At 42.5% G+C, this 22268-nt stretch overlaps 1 protein-coding gene and 1 pseudogene across 1 annotated transcript in view; both read right to left on the bottom strand.

Annotated features, from left to right (window-relative positions):
* The window catches only part of LOC139420182 (piezo-type mechanosensitive ion channel component 2-like), a 213827-nt gene extending 207225 nt beyond the window's left edge, over nucleotides 1–6602 (bottom strand). Inside the window, exon 1 of the mRNA XM_071169970.1 lies at nucleotides 5736–6602. Within this exon, the coding sequence (XP_071026071.1) occupies nucleotides 5736–5799 (64 nt within the window). The 5' untranslated portion in view covers nucleotides 5800–6602. The remainder of the gene's footprint in view (nucleotides 1–5735) is intronic.
* Nucleotides 6603–12058: 5456 nt separating this feature from the next.
* On the bottom strand, nucleotides 12059–17797 carry LOC139420527 (inositol monophosphatase 2-like; annotated as a pseudogene).
* Nucleotides 17798–22268: the final 4471 nt, after the last annotated feature.

Below are 22268 nucleotides of genomic sequence, written 5' to 3'. Positions count from 1 at the left end.
CAAGACTCAGTGCTCATAGGCAGTTAAAGAGGTGGCCTTTCCACTTCAAGACTCAGTGCTCATAGGCAGTTTAAGTTGTGGCCTTTCCACATCAAGACTCAGTGCTCATAGGCAGTTTAAGTTGTGGCCTTTCCACTTCAAGACTCAGTGCTCATAGGCAGTTAAAGGGGTGGCCTTTCCACTTCAAGACTCAGTGCTCATAGGCAGTTAAAGGGGTGGCCTTTCCACTTCAAGACTCAGTGCTCATAGGCAGTTTAAGGGGTGGCCTGTCCACTTGAAGACTCCCAGTTGAAAGCTTTGAGGCACCACATGTAGGGCTCTCGAGTGGAGCAGCGCTCTAAGACACTGCATCTCAGTGCTAGAGGCCACAGACCCTGTTATGATTCCAGGCTGTATTACAACCAGCTGTGATTGGCAGTCCCATAGGGCGGTGCACAATTGGCCCAGCGTGGACCGGGTTAGGGTTTGGCCTGGGAAGGCCTTCATTGTAAATAAGAATTTGTTCTTAACTGACTTGCCTAGTTAAATAAAGGTTAAATAGATAATAAAAACATTTACAAACACTGGTCCCCTTCTTTCCAGCCATGCACGGCTTCATTTAGCCCATTTACTGGCCCGGCTCTGTATAAACTCTACTGTCTCTGTATACATCCTGGGGACCCATACAAACAAAACGTGTTTCTCTGAAAACAAAACAGAAATAAAGTAACGCCTAGGTAAAGCGCAACATAAACGGTTGTGGGTCACCAGTGCACTGTGAGGGGACACTGAGGGGGCAGTAGGCTGGGACATCAAATAGCCATCAGGTAGAATGGCTTCTTTTGTTCCACATACTGTAACTCTCCCTGGTTGAGATTCATAGTTAGAAACAGTCATCACTCTAGTTGGTCTGAATGTTAACAGGTTTAATATCTTATCATTTGTTAAGAGAGGCAGATACAGTCGCTCTCATTTCAAGTGAGACAGATATGATCCAAACTACCCTTCAAGAAGCTATTTCTTCAGAAGACAGAGAGACTGCGGGTCTCTCCATCTCCCTCTCTCCCTCTCCCTCCCCCTTCAGCTCTCTTCCTCTCCCTCCGGCTCTCATCTCCTGCTCTCTCTCTCTGTTTCTCTCTCCCTCGCCCTCCTGCTATCTCCTGCTCTCTCTCTCTGTTTCTCTCGCCCTCCTGCTATCTCCTGCTCTCTCTTTCTGTTTCTCTCTCCCTCTTCCTCAAACTGCACTTTGAAAAACACCCTTCAAAATGAGTAATCCAATGTAATCATATTCTACATCAACAGAATTAACTAAATACTTTGGTTAACCTCTTGTAGGTTTCCGACCCAATTTCCCCTTTCAGTGAATGCCAATGCAGCTGAATTTCTCTCACCATGCCAAATTGGGCTCTTGTGTGTGATTTAGTTAAGAGGATTTAATTTATCATGGAAGTCTCACAACTTCACAAAAGCCCATCTAGAGAATAACTGATACAACATAATTTGTGACAGAAAACTTAAAAGCACACATGGTGACACTTGCAGAAATATAGACATCTACATGTTCATCATCTGGCCAATGGAGAGTAATGGGCATGGGGAGTTTCAAAATGACTGAACTCCTCCAAAACAAGAGATCTCAATCAGCATTGGCATTGGTCGCCCAAATTTGATAGGTCTGTATAAACAAGTCTTTCAGATAAACCACAAGTCATGGACTAGACATGTCGCTGGACAATCACATTACCGGGGGACTCTGAAACTCTATATGCCTGCTCGTCTTGTGGGCGTCTCATGAAACAGACTGAACAGAGTCAAATAAAAGGCCACTGTATCTCAGGACTGAAAAAGGAGGGGAAACAAGCATGAAGAGGGAGGACTAGTGATATATAATCTTTCAGGAAGAGGGAGGACTAGTGATATATAATCTTTCAGGAAGAGGGAGGACTAGTGATATATAATCTTTCAGGAAGAGGGAGGACTAGTGATATAACATCTTTCATCTGGTTTGGGAGGTGCTGAAACATGACTGTCAAACTAACTACGCCACTGCTAAACTGACTACACCACTGCTAAACTGACTACACCACTGCTAAACTGACTACACCACTGCTAAACTGACTACACCACTACCAACCTAACTATACCACTGCCAAACTGACTACAACACTGCCAAATTAACTACACCACTGCCAAATTAACTACACCACTGCCAAATTAACTACACCACTGCAGAACTGACTACACCACTGCCAAACTGACTACACCACTGCCAAATTAACTACACCACTGCCAAATTAACTACACCACTGCCAAAATAACTACACCACTGCCACACTAACCACAGTTTAAGGAATGAGTTGGTGGCATAGCATAAACCAATACACTCATTCTCCTTTGAGGTGAAGCCATTTAGCCATTCAATAAACAGTAGAATGTATACACTCATTGGATAAAACATTAAGAACACCTTCCTAATATTGAGTTGCACCCCCTTTTGCCCTCAAAACAGCCTTAATTCGTCAGGTCAGACTCTACAAGGTGTCAAAAGCGTTCCACAGGGATGCTGGCCCATGTTGACTCCAATGCTTCTCACAGTTGTGTCAAGCTGGCTGGAAGTCCTTTGAGTGGTGGACCGTTCTTGATACACACGGAAAACCGTTGAGTGTGAAAAACCCAGCAGAGTTGCAGTTCTTGACTCAAACTGGTGCGCCTGGCAACCTACTACCTTACCCCGTGCAACGGCACTTAAATATTGTGCCATTCACCCTCTGAATGGTCACACCTACACAATCCATGTCTCAATTGTCTCAAGGCTTAAAAATCCTTTGTTAGCCTGTCTCCTCCCCTTCATCTACACTGATTGAAGTGGATTTAACAGGCAACATCAATAAGGGATCATAGCTTTCACCTGGATTTACCTGGTCAGTCTGTCATGGAAAGGAGGAATACCAACCATATAGTCTTTATAAAGGAGGAATACCAACCAACCATATAGTCTTTATAAAGGAGGAATACCAACCAACCATATAGTCTTTATAAAGGAGGAATACCAACTAACCATATAGTCTTTATAAAGGAGGAATACCAACCAACCATATAGTCTTTATAAAGGAGGAATACCAACTAACCATATAGTCTTTATAAAGGAGGAATACCAACCAACCATATAGTCTTTATAAAGGAAGAATACCAACCATATAGTCTTTATAAAGGAGGAATACCAACCAACCATATAGTCTTTATAAAGGAGGAATACCAACCAACCATATAGTCTTTATAAAGGAGGAATACCAACCAACCATACAGTCTTTATAAAGGAGGAATACCAACCAACCATATAGTCTTTATAAAGGAGGAATACCAACCAACCATATAGTCTTTATAAAGGAGGAATACCAACCATATAGTCTTTATAAAGGAGGAATATCAACCAACCATATAGTCTTTATAAAGGAGGAATACCAACCAACCATATCGTCTTTATAAAGGAGGAATACCAACCAACCATATAGTCTTTATAAAGGAGGAATACCAACCATATAGTCTTTATAAAGGAGGAATACCAACCAACCATATAGTCTTTATAAAGGAGGAATACCAACCAACCATATAGTCTTTATAAAGGAGGAATACCAACCAACCATACAGTCTTTATAAAGGAGGAATACCAACCAACCATATAGTCTTTATAAAGGAGGAATACCAACCAACCATATAGTCTTTATAAAGGAGGAATACCAACCATATAGTCTTTATAAAGGAGGAATACCAACCATATAGTCTTTATAAAGGAGGAATACCAACCAACCATATCGTCTTTATAAAGGAGGAATACCAACCAACCATATCGTCGTTATAAAGGCAGAATACCAACAAACCATACAGTCTTTATAAAGGAGGAATACCAACCAACCATATCGTCTTTATAAAGGAAGAATACCAACCAACCATACAGTCTTTATTTTTTTTACACTTTCATTTAACTAGGCAAGTCAGTTAAGAACAAATTCTTATTTACAATGACGGCCTACACCAACCAAACCCGGACAATGCTGGGCCAATTGTGCACCGCCCTATGGGATTCCCAATCACTGCTGTTTGTGATACAGCCTGGATTCAAAGCAGGGTGTCTGTAGTGACACCTCTAGCACTGAAATGCAGTGCCTTAGACCGCTGCACCACTCAGGAGCCTTATATAAAGGAGGAATACCATTACAGTCTTTAGTACATAAATACAAGATGTTGATGCTGAATAAATATGTTGAATGATATCAAACACAACTCTGAGACTGATTCCCTAGGCAGTGTGCGGTAAGGTTGATCCAAACAATGTGACCAATCATTTACAGTAAAGGGTGTATGGTCCAATATCTCATCAATCTGATCCTTAGAAATTGATTTATTTCGTATATATGAATTTTCACCACACATCCTTAACATCACATTGTGTTATAAAACATACATAGAATTTGACTAGTGATTTGAGGCATGAAAACAGGCATTTGCTTGCTCCCTGTGGTTTGTTTGTAAAGCCAGATGATTCCTCATACTTCAAGAACAGGAGTAATTTTTGTGTTGTGTAATTGGGGAGTTTCTGATTCTGATATCGACAGTGGCAACCGTAGGAAGTGGAACACAGACCAGGACAACGGTATCCTGCTACTACTGGGCACACCATTCACAGTAACATCGAACCCTAAACCCAACCCATCCACAGCTGCCAAGAGAACCTTCCAAGTTTTAATCAGCCAAAGGGGTGGCCTAGTGGTTAGAGCATTGGATCAGTAACCGAAAAGTTGCTAGATCGACTCCCTGAGCTGACAAGGTCAAAATCTGTTGTTCTTCCCCTAAACAAGGCAGTTGCTCATTGCTCCTAGGCTGTCATTGTAAATAAGAATTGGTTCTTAACTGACTTGCCTAGTCAAATAAAATATTTTGAAAAACAGTTAGGAGCTATTTTGAAAAAAGTACTTATTTTTTTTAACCTTAATTTAACTAGGCAAGTCAGTTAAGAACAAATTCTTATACCAAACTAACTTTGTCAGTCAACATCCATTAAAACATATATATATTTTAATTTTTTAACACAAATCTTTCATTGTCTGAGCATAAAACCTGTTCTAATAAACTGCAAATAAAACCTGTTCTAATAAACGGCAAAAAACTGTTTAATGCTCAGGTGCTCAGAAATGACATATTATATACGACAATAAGAGCTTTTCTATCTCTGAAGTGATTAGAACATCTCCGTTACAATGGCTTTTTAGCTCTTCGTTAGGCTTCTTAACACCCTATTCAGCTTCCAACGTGTTATTTCAAAATGAAAAAAAAAGTATATTTAATTAATTTGAATGATGACGTTAATCTTAACAATTACACAGGTTTATCCGCAGCAATGTATTTTATTTTATTACTTCAAGTCGGTTTGGTATTGGCACATTTTATTGGTCAGGGTAATCCAAAGTTACGATTTTGTTTTATGACTTGCATAAATTGTAGGTTATTGTTTTGTAAGTGGTTTGTTAGTTTTAGCAACATTGCATAACAGTCTCTGATGAAGGACAAAGTGTTAAATCAGTCATAATAATATCAATAATAATTATCATAGGTATTATATTATTTTGTAAGTGGTTATGCTATTATCAAACATAGCATACTATGTCTGTACTGATTAGGTTTACAATTCAATAAGCCTAGTCAATTCAGCAACAGTCTACAGGCTATAAAATGTGCATTGCGCAACCCCTTGAACTTACCTGCAGCGAGACAAACTGGCAGCAGCAGCCTGAAGACCAGTCCGCACACCACCTGGGAAGCCATTCCTTAGGATTTATGAAATATAAACAGAAAAGCTATTTAATGATGATACGCTGCTATCTGGCACAAGGGAATCTCAATGCACCCGTCCAGCTCTCTCCGACGTCCAGGTGAGAGGGCATTGTCCCGTTGGTGTCTCCGACATTATTTTTAGAAGTCCAAGTCCAAAACAGCGCTTTTGATAAACCATAGCCAACAGCCGAGAAAAGTTTAGGCACGGCAGCGTCCTCTATCCTAGTTTCAACACCCCACATCCAATATCCCAAACATCTGGACCAGTAGGATAACACTCGTCACGCGGAGCAGCCTACAATTTATTCCAGAAAAAAAGTGTGGTTGTAACAGCAAATCAACAACATTTCAGTTTATCCACATTAGACTACCTGCTGATAACGGTTGTCTTGATTATGGATCGCGCCTAGGCCTTATAGTAAATAAATAACTCCAGCACCGCGCTTAAGATAGAAAACAATTATGAAAAACAATCAACAAGTTGCAAATTCATAATCCCGGCCTTGGATAGTGAGCAGTTTGTCAAGCGTCAGGTTTCTTTATTCACTTTTAGTTTGGTAAGAGAAGACACCTGGAAGTGCGTAAAAGCGTGACTATGCTTTCCTATGGAGAAGCCTACATAACAGTCTTCGCTCACGCCCCAGCTCCCGTACAGCATGAATGTTTTACTATCTCGTATGATTACACTTTTCTCATCCTTCAATGAAAACTTCACAAGACCACCCTGTAACTGACAAATGACTCCACCATTGAGAAGTCAGGCAAGAATTAGGGAACGATGCCTGGTCCCGAATGAGGAGCGGGAGGTAGGCGCAGGGCAGGGTTGTGAGCGTGTAGTCTATGTTGCTCCTCCCCTGAGAGCTGTGAGAGCCGCAGGCGTGGCGGCCGCATTCCAATCCCTCCTCTGGGTCAGGTAACTCCAACCCTCGCAGATTCCAAGCTGGGACAATTTTACGCGACTAACGGGAAAAGGGGAATAAGGTTTGGGCCTTGCACAGGGACAGGTTATGGACGAGTAGGCTAGTTCGCTATTGTTCTATTATTTGTTTATGAGCTACATCATCTCATATAATAGTTACAACTATAGAGATAGACCATGTTATATATGGTTGTAACATAGTAATTGTATTTTCTCGTGAATTAACTGTTAAGCCTACACGAATTGTGAAAAAATAGTTGAGGATTATATTATGAATAACTTATATGAATATGGTTATGATTTTGTAGGCTCCTTGATTTATTGTACACAAATAAAACATGTAGGCCGTGTGTAGGCTACACCTACAAGCATTACATCATCATAACGTAATGCTGCTTAGCACCAGAAACCTATGACATATTCATAGGCTACAAAACAGTTCGTGCAACGATTTGTTTGAGGGAAGAGTGTGGATATAGGTTGTTATAACGTATTAGCTTTGTTGTTACACAAACCAAAACAACTAGTGCAGCAGCAGGCCCGAGTTGCTTTTATCGAAGAATAGGATACAATGAATATCATGTATACAACAGCGACATCTGTCGGCCTTTGAGTGGGGCAACATGAAAGGCTTGGTTGAATAGGGTTGCAAAGAGAAGGTATATATATATATATACACACATACTGGAAAAGTTTACCAGTAAACTACCAGAATTTGTGTAATCTATCACAAGACATATAGTCCCTCTGTGTGGCCTTATCACATGAAAAATATATGAAATAATTAAACAAGATGATTTTTATATTAATAGAATGTCAACGCTAAAAACTTTAACCTAAATATAAACCATCAACTTATTGAATACCATCTTTACAGCAGGCCTATATAGGATAATCCAGTTGTACGTAGTGTGTATTGGTTCCTGACTTCCCTGAAAAGTTGCGTATCGCAGGGTCTAGTCGACGCTAATGCTGAATGCCACAGGATGTTTTTGTGCTGGTCAAGGGCAGCGTAACGGTTTTCTTCCGCTGAAGGAGAGGAGGACCAAAATGCAGCGTGGTTAGTGTTCAACATCTTTAATATAGACGATAAACGAGAACACTACAAAATACAAAACAACAAATGTGAAAACCGAAACAGTCCTATCTGGTGCAATGACACAAAGACAGAAGACAACCACCCACAAAATACCCAAAGAACATGGCTGCCTAAATATGGTTCCCAATCAGAGACAACGATAGACAGCTGCCTCTAATTGAGAACCAATCTAGGCAACCATAGACCTACAAACTACCGAGAAAGGAAACAGCCCCATACAAAAACCCCTAGACCAGACAAAACACATAAATCCCCAATGTCACACCCTGACCTAACCAAAATAATAAAGAAAACAAAGATAACTAAGACCAGGGCGTGACAGGCAGTTAAGTCTGGGGTGAACCAGTTCTACATCTTTTGAACGGGGCATGCTTATTTAAGATGGTGAGGAAAGCACTTTTAAAGCGCAACCAGGCATCCTATACTGACGGGATGAGGTCAATATCCTTCCAGGATACCGGGGCCAGGTCGATTAGAAAGGCCTGCTCGCTGAAGTGTTTTAGAGAGCCTTTGACAGTGACGAGGGGTGGTCTTTGACCGCTGACCCATTACGGACACAGGCAATGAGGGAGTGCTCGCTGAGATCCTGGTTGAAGACAGCAGAGGTGTATTTAGAGGGCAAGTTGGTCAGGATGATATCTAAGAGGGTGCCCATGGTTACAGATTTATGGTTGTACCTGGTAGGTCCCTCCAATAGAGTTTCAGATACTTGTAGAATCTGGCCCAACGCCCTATTAACACACTTTATAGTTCTGGTTCCTTTATTTTGGCTGTTACCTGTATAGCCATAAAATACTTCTGGGTAAAACACTAACAAATGAAAAGGTGTAGTCCAACAACAACAGGGGGATACAGCAGGCAAGAACAAAAATAAAATAAGATTTTACTGGGATTGTTTTATTTCTTTCATATAATATAGTGAATAACGGTGCTGAAAATAATTTTGGCAGTGATTTAAGTCTTAGCATCCACAACCATCACTACAAACCAAACTTCTAGCTCCATACAAACCTAGTCCAACTATTTTCATTGCGTCATTGAAAACACATCTACATTCTTCAGAATTTTCCTTTGTTGGTATGAGGATCCATACTTAGAAAAGTAAAAAAAAAAAAAAAAAAAGTTAAAGGTGACAAACTTCAGTCAGTGTTTCAACTGTAAGAGATAAGGAGTGTCTATGCGATTACTACTGTCAATGTAGGCACAAATGATTCTGGCCATGTATATTATTGCATACTTACAATAAACTGTAAAAAAAAAAATCCACATTCTATTTTTTTTCCAACTACTTGCACACAAAATCTTTTCATGTCACACGATTTTTGAAACATCTCACTCAAAAGTGCAAAACTACACACCAAATATCCAAAACCACAAGTTATTTCTCAGCCTTTGACTCAGTTGTCAATTGCATGAAACACTTTTTTTCAAAACACTACACACAATTCTCTACCTAAAACAAAAAAAATCTAACAGGAAGTGACTTGCTTTCCTTTTCCAAACACAACCAATCAAAATGCTACACTTATTCACCAGGTCACACACACTCCTCACGTGTGTGCGCAAACACAAATAGCTTAACTGATCACTAACCAATCACTGCTTTACTGTAGTATAGGCCTATAAACAGGTCAAAGGTCAGATTACCTGTTTTGAACAATGGATGCCAACAATGGACAGAGAGCAAGAGGAGTAGGAAGGAGTGGAAGAAGAGGACGAGGGCAAAGTGAAGGAAGGAGAGCCATCTCAGATGAGATTAGGGCAAAACTTGTTGATCATGTGATCAACCACGGTTTGACCATGAGAGAGGCTGGACTGAGAGTCCAGCCCAACTTGAGTCGATTTACAGTGGCGTCCATAATTCGAACCTTCAGAAATTAGAACAGGTATGCAACTATCTAATGACAATTTTAGCATTACAGTAATGTACTGTATTGTATGACTGCCTAGTATTGCATAAACATTTGTAACTCTAAGCCATCCATTTACTGCACTGCATTGAACGAAGGAGGTTGGTTATCATGCTGTACTACATTTTTTTGTACATTGTTTACAGTTCCTATGCTGAACACATACTGTGTTTGATTTCTGTACAGAGTGGAAAGGCAAAGACATCATGGAGGACGAGGACGCTTGTTTACAGATGTACAAGAGACTGCAATTATAAATATGGTCTATGTGGGGACATAGAGGTTGCCTCTGTCCAAGGTTGGATACGCCATGCTAGGAGATACTTCCCTCGATGTTCGGCAAGAGAAAACGTATCCTGTGATGTGGACGAAGTATTATGGCCAGACTCAGGCCGGAGAAGAGAATAAGCGTAGCTAGCACTGGTGATTTCCCCCCCCCTTACCAATTCCTGGACTGACCCTCCGGGACCCCACACACACAAATGTGTTCTTTACTGTATTCTAAAGAATATACTTTTGGTTTACATACTGTATGTTTATGGTTTTGTTGTATGCTACTGTATGTTTGTAATGTAATGTAATGTTTGGGCTAATAAATATTTTCTGTTTCTACATTACATTGGTGTTTACAGTGTACTTGTTACCCCTCAGCAGATTACTTTCACTGTAGAACATTGTATTGGTGTTTAGTGTACTTGTTACCCCTCTCAGCAGATTACTTTCACTGTAGAACATTGTATTGGTGTTTACAGTGTACTTGTTACCCCTCAGCAGATTACTTTCAATGTAGAACATTGTATTGAAATGTAGATTTTAGCCTATGAAAGACCAAGGAGCTTTAGATGTAGAACAACAGTGTTTACATGGTATATCCAAAAATGTACTATTATGAAAGCAGTGTTTGCCATTTGATGCAAATGCTTCATTCTGACATGTGTTTATGTCATTTTGAATGCAGTGTTACATTTTGAAGGAGATGTGAGGCATTTTGCATTTTGTGTGTGCAGTTTTGGGAATTGTGTGTAGAGTTTTGAAAAAAAGGAGACAGTTTTGAAAACTTGTGTAAGCAGTTGGAAAAAACTGTAGTTTTCACCGGGCTGTTCTGGTCCAAAACTGGTTTGACACCCATCCACAATGTGTAGTTTTGTGCCTACCCCCATATTCACCTTTTCTAAATCCCATAGAGGAATTCTTCTCAGCCTGGCGCTGGAAAGTGTATGATCACCAACCCTATGCCCGCATGCCGCTTCTCCAGGCAATGGAGGACGCATGTGGGGACATAGAGGTTGCCTCTTTCCAAGGTTGGATACGCCATGCTAGGAGATACTTCCCTCCATGTGGGGACATAGAGGTTGCCTCTTTCCAAGGTTGGATACACCATGCTAGGAGATACTTCCCTCCATGTGGGGACATAGAGGTTGCCTCTTTCCAAGGTTGGATACACCATGCTAGGAGATACTTCCCTCCATGTGGGGACATAGAGGTTGCCTCTGTCCAAGGTTGGATACACCATGCTAGGAGATACTTCCCTCCATGTGGGGACATAGAGGTTGCCTCTTTCCAAGGTTGGATACACCATGCTAGGAGATACTTCCCTCCATGTGGGGACATAGAGGTTGCCTCTGTCCAAGGTTGGATACACCATGCTAGGAGATACTTCCCTCCATGTGGGGACATAGAGGTTGCCTCTGTCCAAGGTTGGATACACCATGCTAGGAGATACGTTTTCTCTTGCCAAACATCGAGGGAAGTATCTTGTGATGTGGGCGAAGTATTGTGGCCAGACCCAGGCCGGAGAAGAGATTAAGCGTAGCTTAGCACTGGTGACTGCCCCCCCCCCCCCCCCCCCCCCCGCCCCCCCCGTTTTGTTGTATGCTACTGTATACAACAGTAATGTTTGGCCTAATAACTATTTTCTGTTTCTACATTGCATTGGTGTTTAGTGTACTTGTTACCCCTCTCAGCAGATTACTTTCACTGTAGAACATTGTATTGAAATGTAGATTTTAGCCTATGAAAGACCAAAGAGCTTTAGATTTACAACAACAGTGTTTACATGGTATATCTAAAAATTTACTATTATGAAAGCAGTGTTTGCTATTTGATGCAAATGCTTCATTCTGACATGTGTTTATGGCATTTTGAAGGAGATGTGAGGCATTTTGCATTTTATGTGTGCAGTGTTTTGAAAACGTGTGTAAGCAGTTGGAAAAAAATCTGTAAAAAGAGGAACATTACGTTTTAGCTAAATCTCCTTTAAAAAAAGAGCAGGTTTGCGGTGAAAGGCGGAGGAGAATCCACTGGATAGATGGAGGTCGACTTTTACTTTTGCAAACCAGGGTCACTGTCATCCCACTCGTAGCCGATTGGCTGCAGTCGCTGGACGATGTAACTGGCCATGTTGTGGGTTCCTGCAGCAACCACTTCAGGACATGAGGTGGAGAGGACCCCCTGGAACATAAGCACACATTTTATGCAACTCCCACATCCATCAAAACACACTTATAACCACATATTCTATAAAGAAACTATAAATAAACACATGAATCAGTTCTAAACCTCACCACCAAAAGCCTCCCCACTAACAAAACAAATCTAAATCAAATTTCCATTCAGGCACCACTGCGGCCCACTACCAGAGACTTTTGGAACTGGTTGAAAGGTTGAATAGAGTCTTCTCCTACATTTCAGGGAAGGAGCTGATAGCTGAGCTTCTGGACTGCCAGAGACTGAACGGCAGCTGACCACATGATCCCGACCTCGCGCCCAGTCCCTCCGTCTCTCAACAGTGGTCCTTTTGTGCAACACCCCAGGCCTGGGGAAGAAGAGATGAACAACGCGGGCAGCCAGCCACTTCTTCAGATAGATATCAAGCTCAGCCTCACAAAGGCTTCGGAAGGGCACAGTCCATACGTCATCACTCAAGAGATAGCAACTATACTATGAAATAACAAATTGTACATTCTCTTTTTAAAAGTTACCATGTCTATCACAAAAAAAGTGAAAGCAAATAAGAACTGATTTAATGAAACCCTAGGGACTTTTCCATAATAACAGCATGAGTTCTTTGCATTCTGTGGGACCTCATTAGTTATTTGCTCAAGTGAAAGCTCTAGCTAATATACCCATCTCATTGCTGCCTCCTCCAGGACAACCGTTCAGATGAGAGCTCAGTTTGAGACCAGAATACAGTGGGACATACAGTACAAATTATAAGCCTGATGGAAATAAACATGAACTGTTTGTAAAAACCGATCCCTATCACCCATCATTGATAGGGAGTCAAATAATCTATTGTATTCTATTCTAGAACCCCCACCTGTGGTGCCTATGACAACTCCCCCGGCCTCTCGGATGACAACAGTAGCGGCGATGTCCCAGCAGTGCAGCCCATACCGGTAGTAGGCCTCAGCCGCCCCCGTGGCTATCAGTCACAGGGCCAGGGTTGAGCTGCCGATTATCCTCACCCCGGGACCACAAGGAGTAGCCTAGAGTAGTGTGTATCAAGCGTCGTCTCAGAGTAAGTGCTGATCTAGGGTCAGGTCCTCCCTGTTCATGTAATCATATATATTGTGATCCAAAAAGGCAAAACTGATCCTAAACCAGCACTCCCACGCCGAGATAATTGAGATATAAGGCCCCTGGTCCCAGATCTGTTTGTGCTCTGTAGTCATGTTTGGCATGACAATGGCCACATATGCATTGAAGAGAAAGCCAAACAGACCTGGGACCAGGCTATTCAAGGAGAGTCTAAGGCCAAAATACATCACTGTATTGCCGTTGTATTGTAAAGGTACCTGATATGAGGCCCATTAGACCGGGGTCATGTTCATTAGGTAACACAACAGAAAAACATTACTCTAACATTTTGCAACTCTGTTTTAGCCTGTTTTCTTCCATTTGGTGCCTAATGAACATGACCCAGAATGACCACAAACAATTGGAGAATAAACCGTCTGCGAGTACCCATGAGCTGGTGCACACAGTAACTTCAAGATGTTCAGTGTTGCTGGGTCCCTCTTGGCTCCGATCTCAGTCAAAATGAGACATCAGTCGTTAGGAATAGAAAAACAGCTTCAGGTTAGGATATCGGATACAGAACATTTTAGTTAACCAATCAAAAATATCAAATCGATAAATTAAATCATGTTTGAGTTGCTACCCTTAACACGTGGATAGGCCCGTCTGGTCCTGTGGTTCCTGTTTTTGATTTAACGTACCAAGAAGGCCAGCTGTGTTCAATTTAGGCAATCACTGATCAATTAGCTCAGTTGTGGTGCCAAGTTGGAACAAAATCCTGCAGTACCTGCAGCACTCCAATAACAGGCTTGTTAACCCCCTGGTTTAACATATGGCATTCCAATAACAGGCTTGCTAACCCCCTGGTTTAACATATGGCATTCCAATAACAGGCTTGTTAACCCCCTGGTTTAACATATGGCATTCCAATAACAGGCTTGTTAACCCCCTGGTTTAACATATGGCATTCCAATAACAGGCTTGCTAACCCCTGGTTTAACATATGGCATTCCAATAACAGGCTTGTTAACCCCCTGGTTTAACATATGGCATTCCAATAACAGGCTTGTTAACCCCCTGGTTTAACATATGGCATTCCAATAACAGGCTTGTTAACCCCCTGGTTTAACATATGGCATTCCAATAACAGGCTTGCTAACCCCTGGTTTAACATATGGCATTCCAATAACAGGCTTGCTAATCCCTGGTTTAACATATGGCATTCCAATAACAGGCTTGCTAACCCCTGGTTTAACATATGGCATTCCAATAACAGGCTTGCTAACCCCTGGTTTAACATATGGCATTCCAATAACAGGCTTGCTAACCCCTGGTTTAACATATGGCATTCCAATAACAGGCTTGCTAACCCCTGGTTTAACATATGGCATTCCAATAACAGGCTTGCTAACCCCCTGGTTTAACATATGGCATTCCAATAACAGGCTTGCTAACCCCTGGTTTAACATATGGCATTCCAATAACAGGCTTGTTAACCCCCTGGTTTAACATATGGCATTCCAATAACAGGCTTGTTAACCCCCTGGTTTAACATATGGCATTCCAATAACAGGCTTGTTAACCCCCTGGTTTAACATATGGCATTCCAATAACAGGCTTGCTAACCCCTGGTTTAACATATGGCATTCCAATAACAGGCTTGCTAATCCCTGGTTTAACATATGGCATTCCAATAACAGGCTTGCTAACCCCTGGTTTAACATATGGCATTCCAATAACAGGCTTGCTAACCCCTGGTTTAACATATGGCATTCCAATAACAGGCTTGCTAACCCCCTGGTTTAACATATGGCATTCCAATAACAGGCTTGCTAACCCCTGGTTTAACATATGGCATTCCAATAACAGGCTTGCTAACCCCCTGGTTTAACATATGGCATTCCAATAACAGGCTTGCTAACCCCCTGGTTTAACATATGGCATTCCAATAACAGGCTTGCTAACCCCTGGTTTAACATATGGCATTCCAATAACAGGCTTGCTAACCCCTGGTTTAACATATGGCATTCCAATAACAGGCTTGCTAACCCCCTGGTTTAACATATGGCATTCCAATAACAGGCTTGCTAACCCCCTGGTTTAACATATGGCATTCCAATAACAGGCTTGCTAACCCCTGGTTTAACATATGGCATTCCAATAACAGGCTTGCTAACCCCTGGTTTAACATATGGCATTCCAATAACAGGCTTGCTAACTCCTGGTTTAACATATGGCATTCCAATAACAGGCTTGTTAACCCCCTGGTTTAACATATGGCATTCCAATAACAGGCTTGCCAACCCCTGGTTTAACATATGGCATTCCAATAACAGGCTTGCTAACCCCTGGTTTAACATATGGCATTCCAATAACAGGCTTGCTAACCCCTGGTTTAACATATGGCATTCCAATAACAGGCTTGCTAACCCCTGGTTTAACATATGGCATTATAATAACAGGCTTGCCAACCCCTGGTTTAACATATGGCATTCCAATAACAGGCTTGCTAACCCCTGGTTTAACATATGGCATTACAATCCACTATGAAAATGTGGGTGCATCACACAAAGCGGTAAGAAGTTGACCTACCTTTTTCCTTTGAAACGTTGATCCTTACACCAATGCAAAATGCCCCTTTGGCCTTTTCTTGCTGTGTATAACATTCCATCGAAGCAATGGTAGATGTGCTTCTACACCTGCATTGCTTGCTGTTTGGGGTTTTAGGCTGGGTTTCTGTACAGCACTTTGTGTCATCAGCTGATGTACGAAGGGCTATATAAATACATTTGATTTGATTTGATTTAGATCACTCCAAACTCAAACTACATTAGAATACAAATGAATTACCTTTTAATTATAATATGTGTTTTACTTGGTAAATTCTGTTCCCCCATACTTCTCATGCTTAAGTCTTTCTTCACAGCGAAACCAATGCTAACTGCAACCATGTAGAAACTGAGAAAATCAAGTACATCATCAATAGCCTAAATATTTGGTGATACTATTCCATCAATGACAGAGTATAACTACTTGCCAAATCCCTAATCTGAGGAAATGGCTGTTGTAGATATTGCTGTTGGAAACTTGTCATTGTACCTGTAAACAAAGATACAGGTGCCATCGATAGGGTCTATGTTCCAGGAGGGGCTGTCTGTGAGGATGCATTTCTCCCTGGCTGTAGACGACTCCTCTCCAATGAACCTGTCACAAGTTCACAACATACAGTGTATAAGTGCCTTGCGTGCACCATTCCCTAACACTCAGCAGGGTCATGATGAGCTCTTTTAGATATGTAAACACAGAGGGCCTAGCGCAGAGGTGTCAACCTCATTACATGGAAGGCCTAGTGCAGGGTTTCCCATGCTCTGTCCATGGGACCCCAGCTGGTGCACGTTTTGGTTTTTGGCCTAACCAAAGACCCCTTGTCTGCAGGTTTTAGTTTTTTCCTTTCAATTAAGCCCTAGACAACCAACTGAGAGAAGTTCCTTACTAATTAGTGACCTTAATTCCTCAGGCAAGTACAAGGGAGGAGTGGAAACCTGCAGACAGTTGGCCCTCCGTGGAATGAGTTTGACACCTTTGGCATAGGGCTGGGGATAGCTGGGGGCCAAAATGTAACCACTCCTGTGTTGAGGAGATACCACTGGAAGATACCATTGCGTACCTGTGCGAGAGGAACTTGTCCCTGAGGGTGGAGATAAGGTCCTCCACCTACTGGTCGGCCTCCGCTACCAGGTAGATTGGTGTGCTCTTGGTACTCACGTTCTTCTCGTGTTTCACCGCCTCCTGCACTACCTGGAGGGGGCGGGACCAAGTGACATAGCACACACCTGGAGGATAAAACACAAGGCCACCAATTTCCATGACTGGGGATCAGGAAAGACTGTCTGTGCCATTGATCCATGGGCTTTCCATGTGAGTTATTAGGAGGTAATCCTGGTTTCTAAGGTATCAATATTTTTTAATAGGCCTATTTTGAAGATTGTAATCTATGCAACAAGCTTTACTGATCCCCATTTTATAAAAGAGGTATCACAGCTATGAGTCATGTAACAATGTGTACCTATACTCACTGTAATTACATATGTACATTTACAACTAGAGTAGGTTACCACAAATACTTGGTTTTAGGGCCACGTGGGATTGATGTCACACTTGACTTACCTTACCAGCTCTACATGCAACTTCTACAGCAACATCCATGCATTCCCACCAGCACTTGTCACTGTCTGAGGTTGTCAGTTTATAACGAGGAGCCAGGCATCCAAGAGACAGCAAATTAGAACCTATTATATGGCTTTGGTGAGGTGTAGTTCTCTGGTACGGTCCCGTTACCCCGGTGTCCACTGTCCACCTCGGTGCTGCAGACGGCTACTGCCTTGCTATTGAGTGGACTTCGATATGTACGATTCTATTTCGGATTGGAATGACGTTGATAGTAACAGCAACAGCTCTGCACCCCCCACAGCAACTTGCCCAAGTCTCCCCCATTTCTCCTTCACCCAAATCCAGATAGCCGATGTTCTGAAAGAGCTGCATAATCTGGACCCAGACAAATCAGCTGGGCTAGACAATCTGGACCCTCTCTTTCTAAAATTATCCGCTGCAATTGTTGCAACACCGATTACTAGCCTGTTCAACCTCTCTTTCATATCGTCTGAGATCCCCAAAGATTGGAAAGCTGCCTTGGTCATCCCCTTCTTCAAAGGGGAAGACACTCTAGACCCAAACTGTGACAGACCTATATCTACCCTGCCTTTCTAAGGTCTTCGAACGGCAAGTTAACAAACCAACAATTTCGAATCCCACCGTACCTTCTCCGTTATGCAATCAGGTTTCCGAGCTGGTCATGGGTGCACCTCAGCCACACTCAAGGTCCTAAACGATATCATAACCGCCATCAATAAAAGACAATACTGTCCAGCCGTATTCATCGACCTGGCGAAGGCATGCGACTCTGTCAATCACTGCATTCTTATCGGCAGACTCAACAGCCTTGGTTTCTCAAATGACTGTCGGGGCAGAGTTCAGTGTGTCAAATTGGAGGGCCTGCTGTCCGGACCTCTGGCAGTCTCTATGGGGGTGCCACAGGGTTCAATTCTCTGGCTGACTCTTTTCTCTGTATATGTCAATAATGTCAGTCTTGCTGCTGGTGATTCTCTGATCCACCTCTACGCAGACGACTCCATTCTGTATACTTCTGGCCCTTCTCTGGACACTGTGTTAGCAAACCTCCAGACGAGCTTCAATGCCATACAACTCTCCTTCCGTGGCTTCCAACTGCTCTTAAATGCAAGTACAACTAAATGCATGCTCTTCAACAGATTTCTGCCCGCACCTGCCTGCCCGTCTAGCCTCACTACCCTGGGCGGTTCTGACTTAGAATATGTGGACAACTACAAATACCTAGGTGTCTGGTTAGACTGTAAACTCTCCTTCCAGACTCATATTAAGTGTCTCCAATCCAAAATTAAATCTGGAATTGGCTTCCTATTTCGCAACAAAGTATCCTTCACTCATCATGCCAAACATACCCTTGTAAAACTGACCATCCTACTGATCCTTGACTTCGGTGATGTCATTTACAAAATAGCCTCAAACACTCTACTCAGCAAATTGGATGCAGTCTATCACAGTGCCATCTGTTTTGTCACCAAAGCCCCATATACTACCCACCACTGCAACCTGTATGCTCTCGTTGGCTGGCCCTCGCTTCATATTCGTCGCCAAACACACTGGCTCCAGGTCATCTATAAGTCTTTGCTAGGTAAAGCCCTGCCTTATCTCAGCTCACTGGTCACCATAGCAGCACCCACCCGTAGCACGCACTCCAGCAGGTATATTTCACTGGTCACCCCCAAAGCCAACTCCTCCTTTGCCCGGCTTTCCTTCCAGTTCTCTGCTGCCAATGACTGGAACGACTTGCAAACATCACTGAAGCTGGAGACTCATAACTCCCTCACTAACTTTAAGCATCAGCTGTCAGAGCAGTTTACAGATCATTGCACCTGTACATAGCCCATCTGTAAATAGCCCACCCAACTACCTCATCCCCATATTGTTATTTTATTTTTTTGCTCCTTTTCACCCCAGTATCTCTACTTGCACATTCCTCTTCCGCACATCTATCACTCCAGTGTTTAATTGCTAAATTTGAATTATTTCACCACTATGGCCTATTTATTGCATTACCTCTCTTATCCTACCTCATTTGCACACACTGTATGCATGTATGTATGTATACCTTTTCTATTGTATTATTGACTGTATGTTTATTCCATGTGTAACTCTGTGTTGTTTGTGTCACACTGCTTTGCTTTATCTTGGCCAGGTCGCAGTTGTAAATGAGAACTTGTTTTCAACTGGCTTACAAGGTTAAATAATGGTGAAATAAATAAAAAAATATATATATACAGTGCCTTGCGAAAGTATTCGGCCCCCTTGAACTTTGCAACCTTTTGCCACATTTCAGGCTTCAAACATAAAGATATAAAACTGTATTTTTTTTGTGAAGAATCAACAACAAGTGGGACACAATCATGAAGTGGAACGACATTTATTGGATATTTCAAACATTTTTAACAAATCAAAAACTGAAAATTTGGGCGTGCAAAATTATTCAGCCCCTTTACTTTCAGTGCAGCAAACTCTCTCCAGAAGTTCAGTGAGGATCTCTGAATGATCCAATGTTGACCTAAATGACTAATGATGATAAATACAATCCACCTGTGTGTAATCAAGTCTCAGTATAAATGCACCTGCACTGTGATAGTCTCAGAGGTCCGTTAAAAGCGCAGAGAGCATCATGAAGAACAAGGAACACACCAGGCAGGTCCGAGATACTGTTGTGAAGAAGTTTAAAGCCGGATTTGGATACAAAAAGATTTCCCAAGCTTTAAACATCCCAAGGAGCACTGCGCAAGCGATAATATTGAAATGGAAGGAGTATCAGACCACTGCAAATGTACCAAGACCTGGCCGTCCCTCTAAACTTTCAGCTCATACAAGGAGAAGACTGATCAGAGATGCAGCCAAGAGGCCCATGATCACTCTGGATGAACTGCAGAGATCTACAGCTGAGGTGGGAGACTCTGTCCATAGGACAACAATCAGTCGTATATTGCACAAATCTGGCCTTTATGGAAGAGTGGCAAGAAGAAAGCCATTTCTTAAAGATATCCATAAAAAGTGTTGTTTAAAGTTTGCTACAAGCCACCTGGGAGACACACCAAACATGTGGAAGAAGGTGCTCTGGTCAGATGAAACCAAAATTGAACTTTTTGGCAACAATGCAAAACGTTATGTTTGGCGTAAAAGCAACACAGCTCATCACCCTGAACACACCATCCCCACTGTCAAACATGGTGGTGGCAGCATCATGGTTTGGGCCTGCTTTTCTTCAGCAGGGACAGGGAAGATGGTTAAAATTGATGGGAAGATGGATGGAGCCAAATACAGGACCATTCTGGAAAACCTGATGGAGTCTGCAAAAGACCTGAGACTGGGACGAAGATTTGTCTTCCAACAAGACAATGATCCAAAACATAAAGCAAAATCTACAATGGAATGGTTCAAAAATAAACATATCCAGGTGTTAGAATGGCCAAGTCAAAGTCCAGACCTGAATCCAATCGAGAATCTGTGGAAAGAACTTAAAACTGCTGTTCACAAATGCTCTCCATCCAACCTCACTGAGCTCGAGCTGTTTTGCAAGGAGGAATGGGAAAAAATGTCAGTCTCTCGATGTGCAAAACTGATAAGAGACATACCCCAAGCGACTTACAGCTGTAATCACAGCAAAAGGTGGCGCTACAAAGTATTAACTTAAGGGGGCTGAATAATTTTGCACGCCCAATTTTTCAGTTTTTGATTTGTTAAAAAAGTTTGAAATATCCAATAAATGTCGTTCCACTTCATGATTGTGTCCCACTTGTTGTTGATTCTTCACAAAAAAATACAGTTTTATATCTTTATGTTTGAAGCCTGAAATGTGGCAAAAGGTCGCAAGGGGGCCGAACAAAAAGTTCAAGGGGGCCGAATACTTTCGCAAGGCACTGTATATCTTTTTTTTAAGGGTATGTTAAAAAGCAGTGTTGGAATGCTGTGGTCTTACACCTGTCATAAAAATATTCACACGAGTAGACTGCTGATTGGCCAGCACATCCTCCTTATGAGGATGACATCATCCTCTATAAGGAAATAAAAAGCATTTTTGAAACTAAAATACAAGTTTGAGGTGGTGTTTTTTAAGTGTTTTTCAGTTGTTTTTTTGTCATGGGTAACTGCATGCATACATGGAGTGTGTCTGAAAGTAGCCGTGCCAAAAAAGGTGTGAGGATCAACAGAAGTGGGTGTATGGAAAGCCAATCAGCTAAGTGAGAGAGCCATACGTCCTCCGAAACACGACCCTGCCAAGCCGCACTGCTTCTTGATACACTGCTCACTTAACCTGGAAGCCAGCCGCACCAATGTGTAGGAGGAAGCACTGTCCAGCTGGCGACCGAAGTCAGCTTGCAGGCGCCCGGCCTGCCACAAGGAGTCGCTAGAGTGCGATGGGACAAGGAAATCCTGGTCGGCCAAACCCTCCCCTAACACGGACAACGCTGGGCCAAATCCTCCCCTAACCCGGGCAACGCTGGGCCAAACCCTCCCCTAACCCGGGCATTGCTGGGCCAAACCCTCCCCTATCCCGGGCAACGCTGGGCCAAACCCTCCCCTAACACGGACAACGCTGGGCCAATTGTGTGCCGCCTCATGGATGTCACGGCTAGCTGTGACACAGCCTGGGATCGAACCCGGGTGTGTAGTGACGCCACTGCGATGCAGTGCCCGAGGGACACAGCAGGCCTATTGGGCAGATTTGTATCCACTCAAGACCGTTTTGTGTGGCTGATTGGGCTACTCAAAGAGTCAATTGTTGACAACTGTAGCATTTTAGCTAAGCCACCTAATCCTAACCCTTTTCCTAACCTTACCCCATTCTCCTAACCTGCCACTTTAATTATCCTAA

This window comes from Oncorhynchus clarkii, chromosome 11 (assembly GCF_045791955.1).
Source record: "Oncorhynchus clarkii lewisi isolate Uvic-CL-2024 chromosome 11, UVic_Ocla_1.0, whole genome shotgun sequence".
In the NCBI taxonomy this organism is placed as follows: Eukaryota; Metazoa; Chordata; class Actinopteri; order Salmoniformes; family Salmonidae; genus Oncorhynchus; species Oncorhynchus clarkii.
Note: the sequence above shows the minus strand (reverse complement) of the source record. Positions and strands in the feature narration are given on the sequence as shown.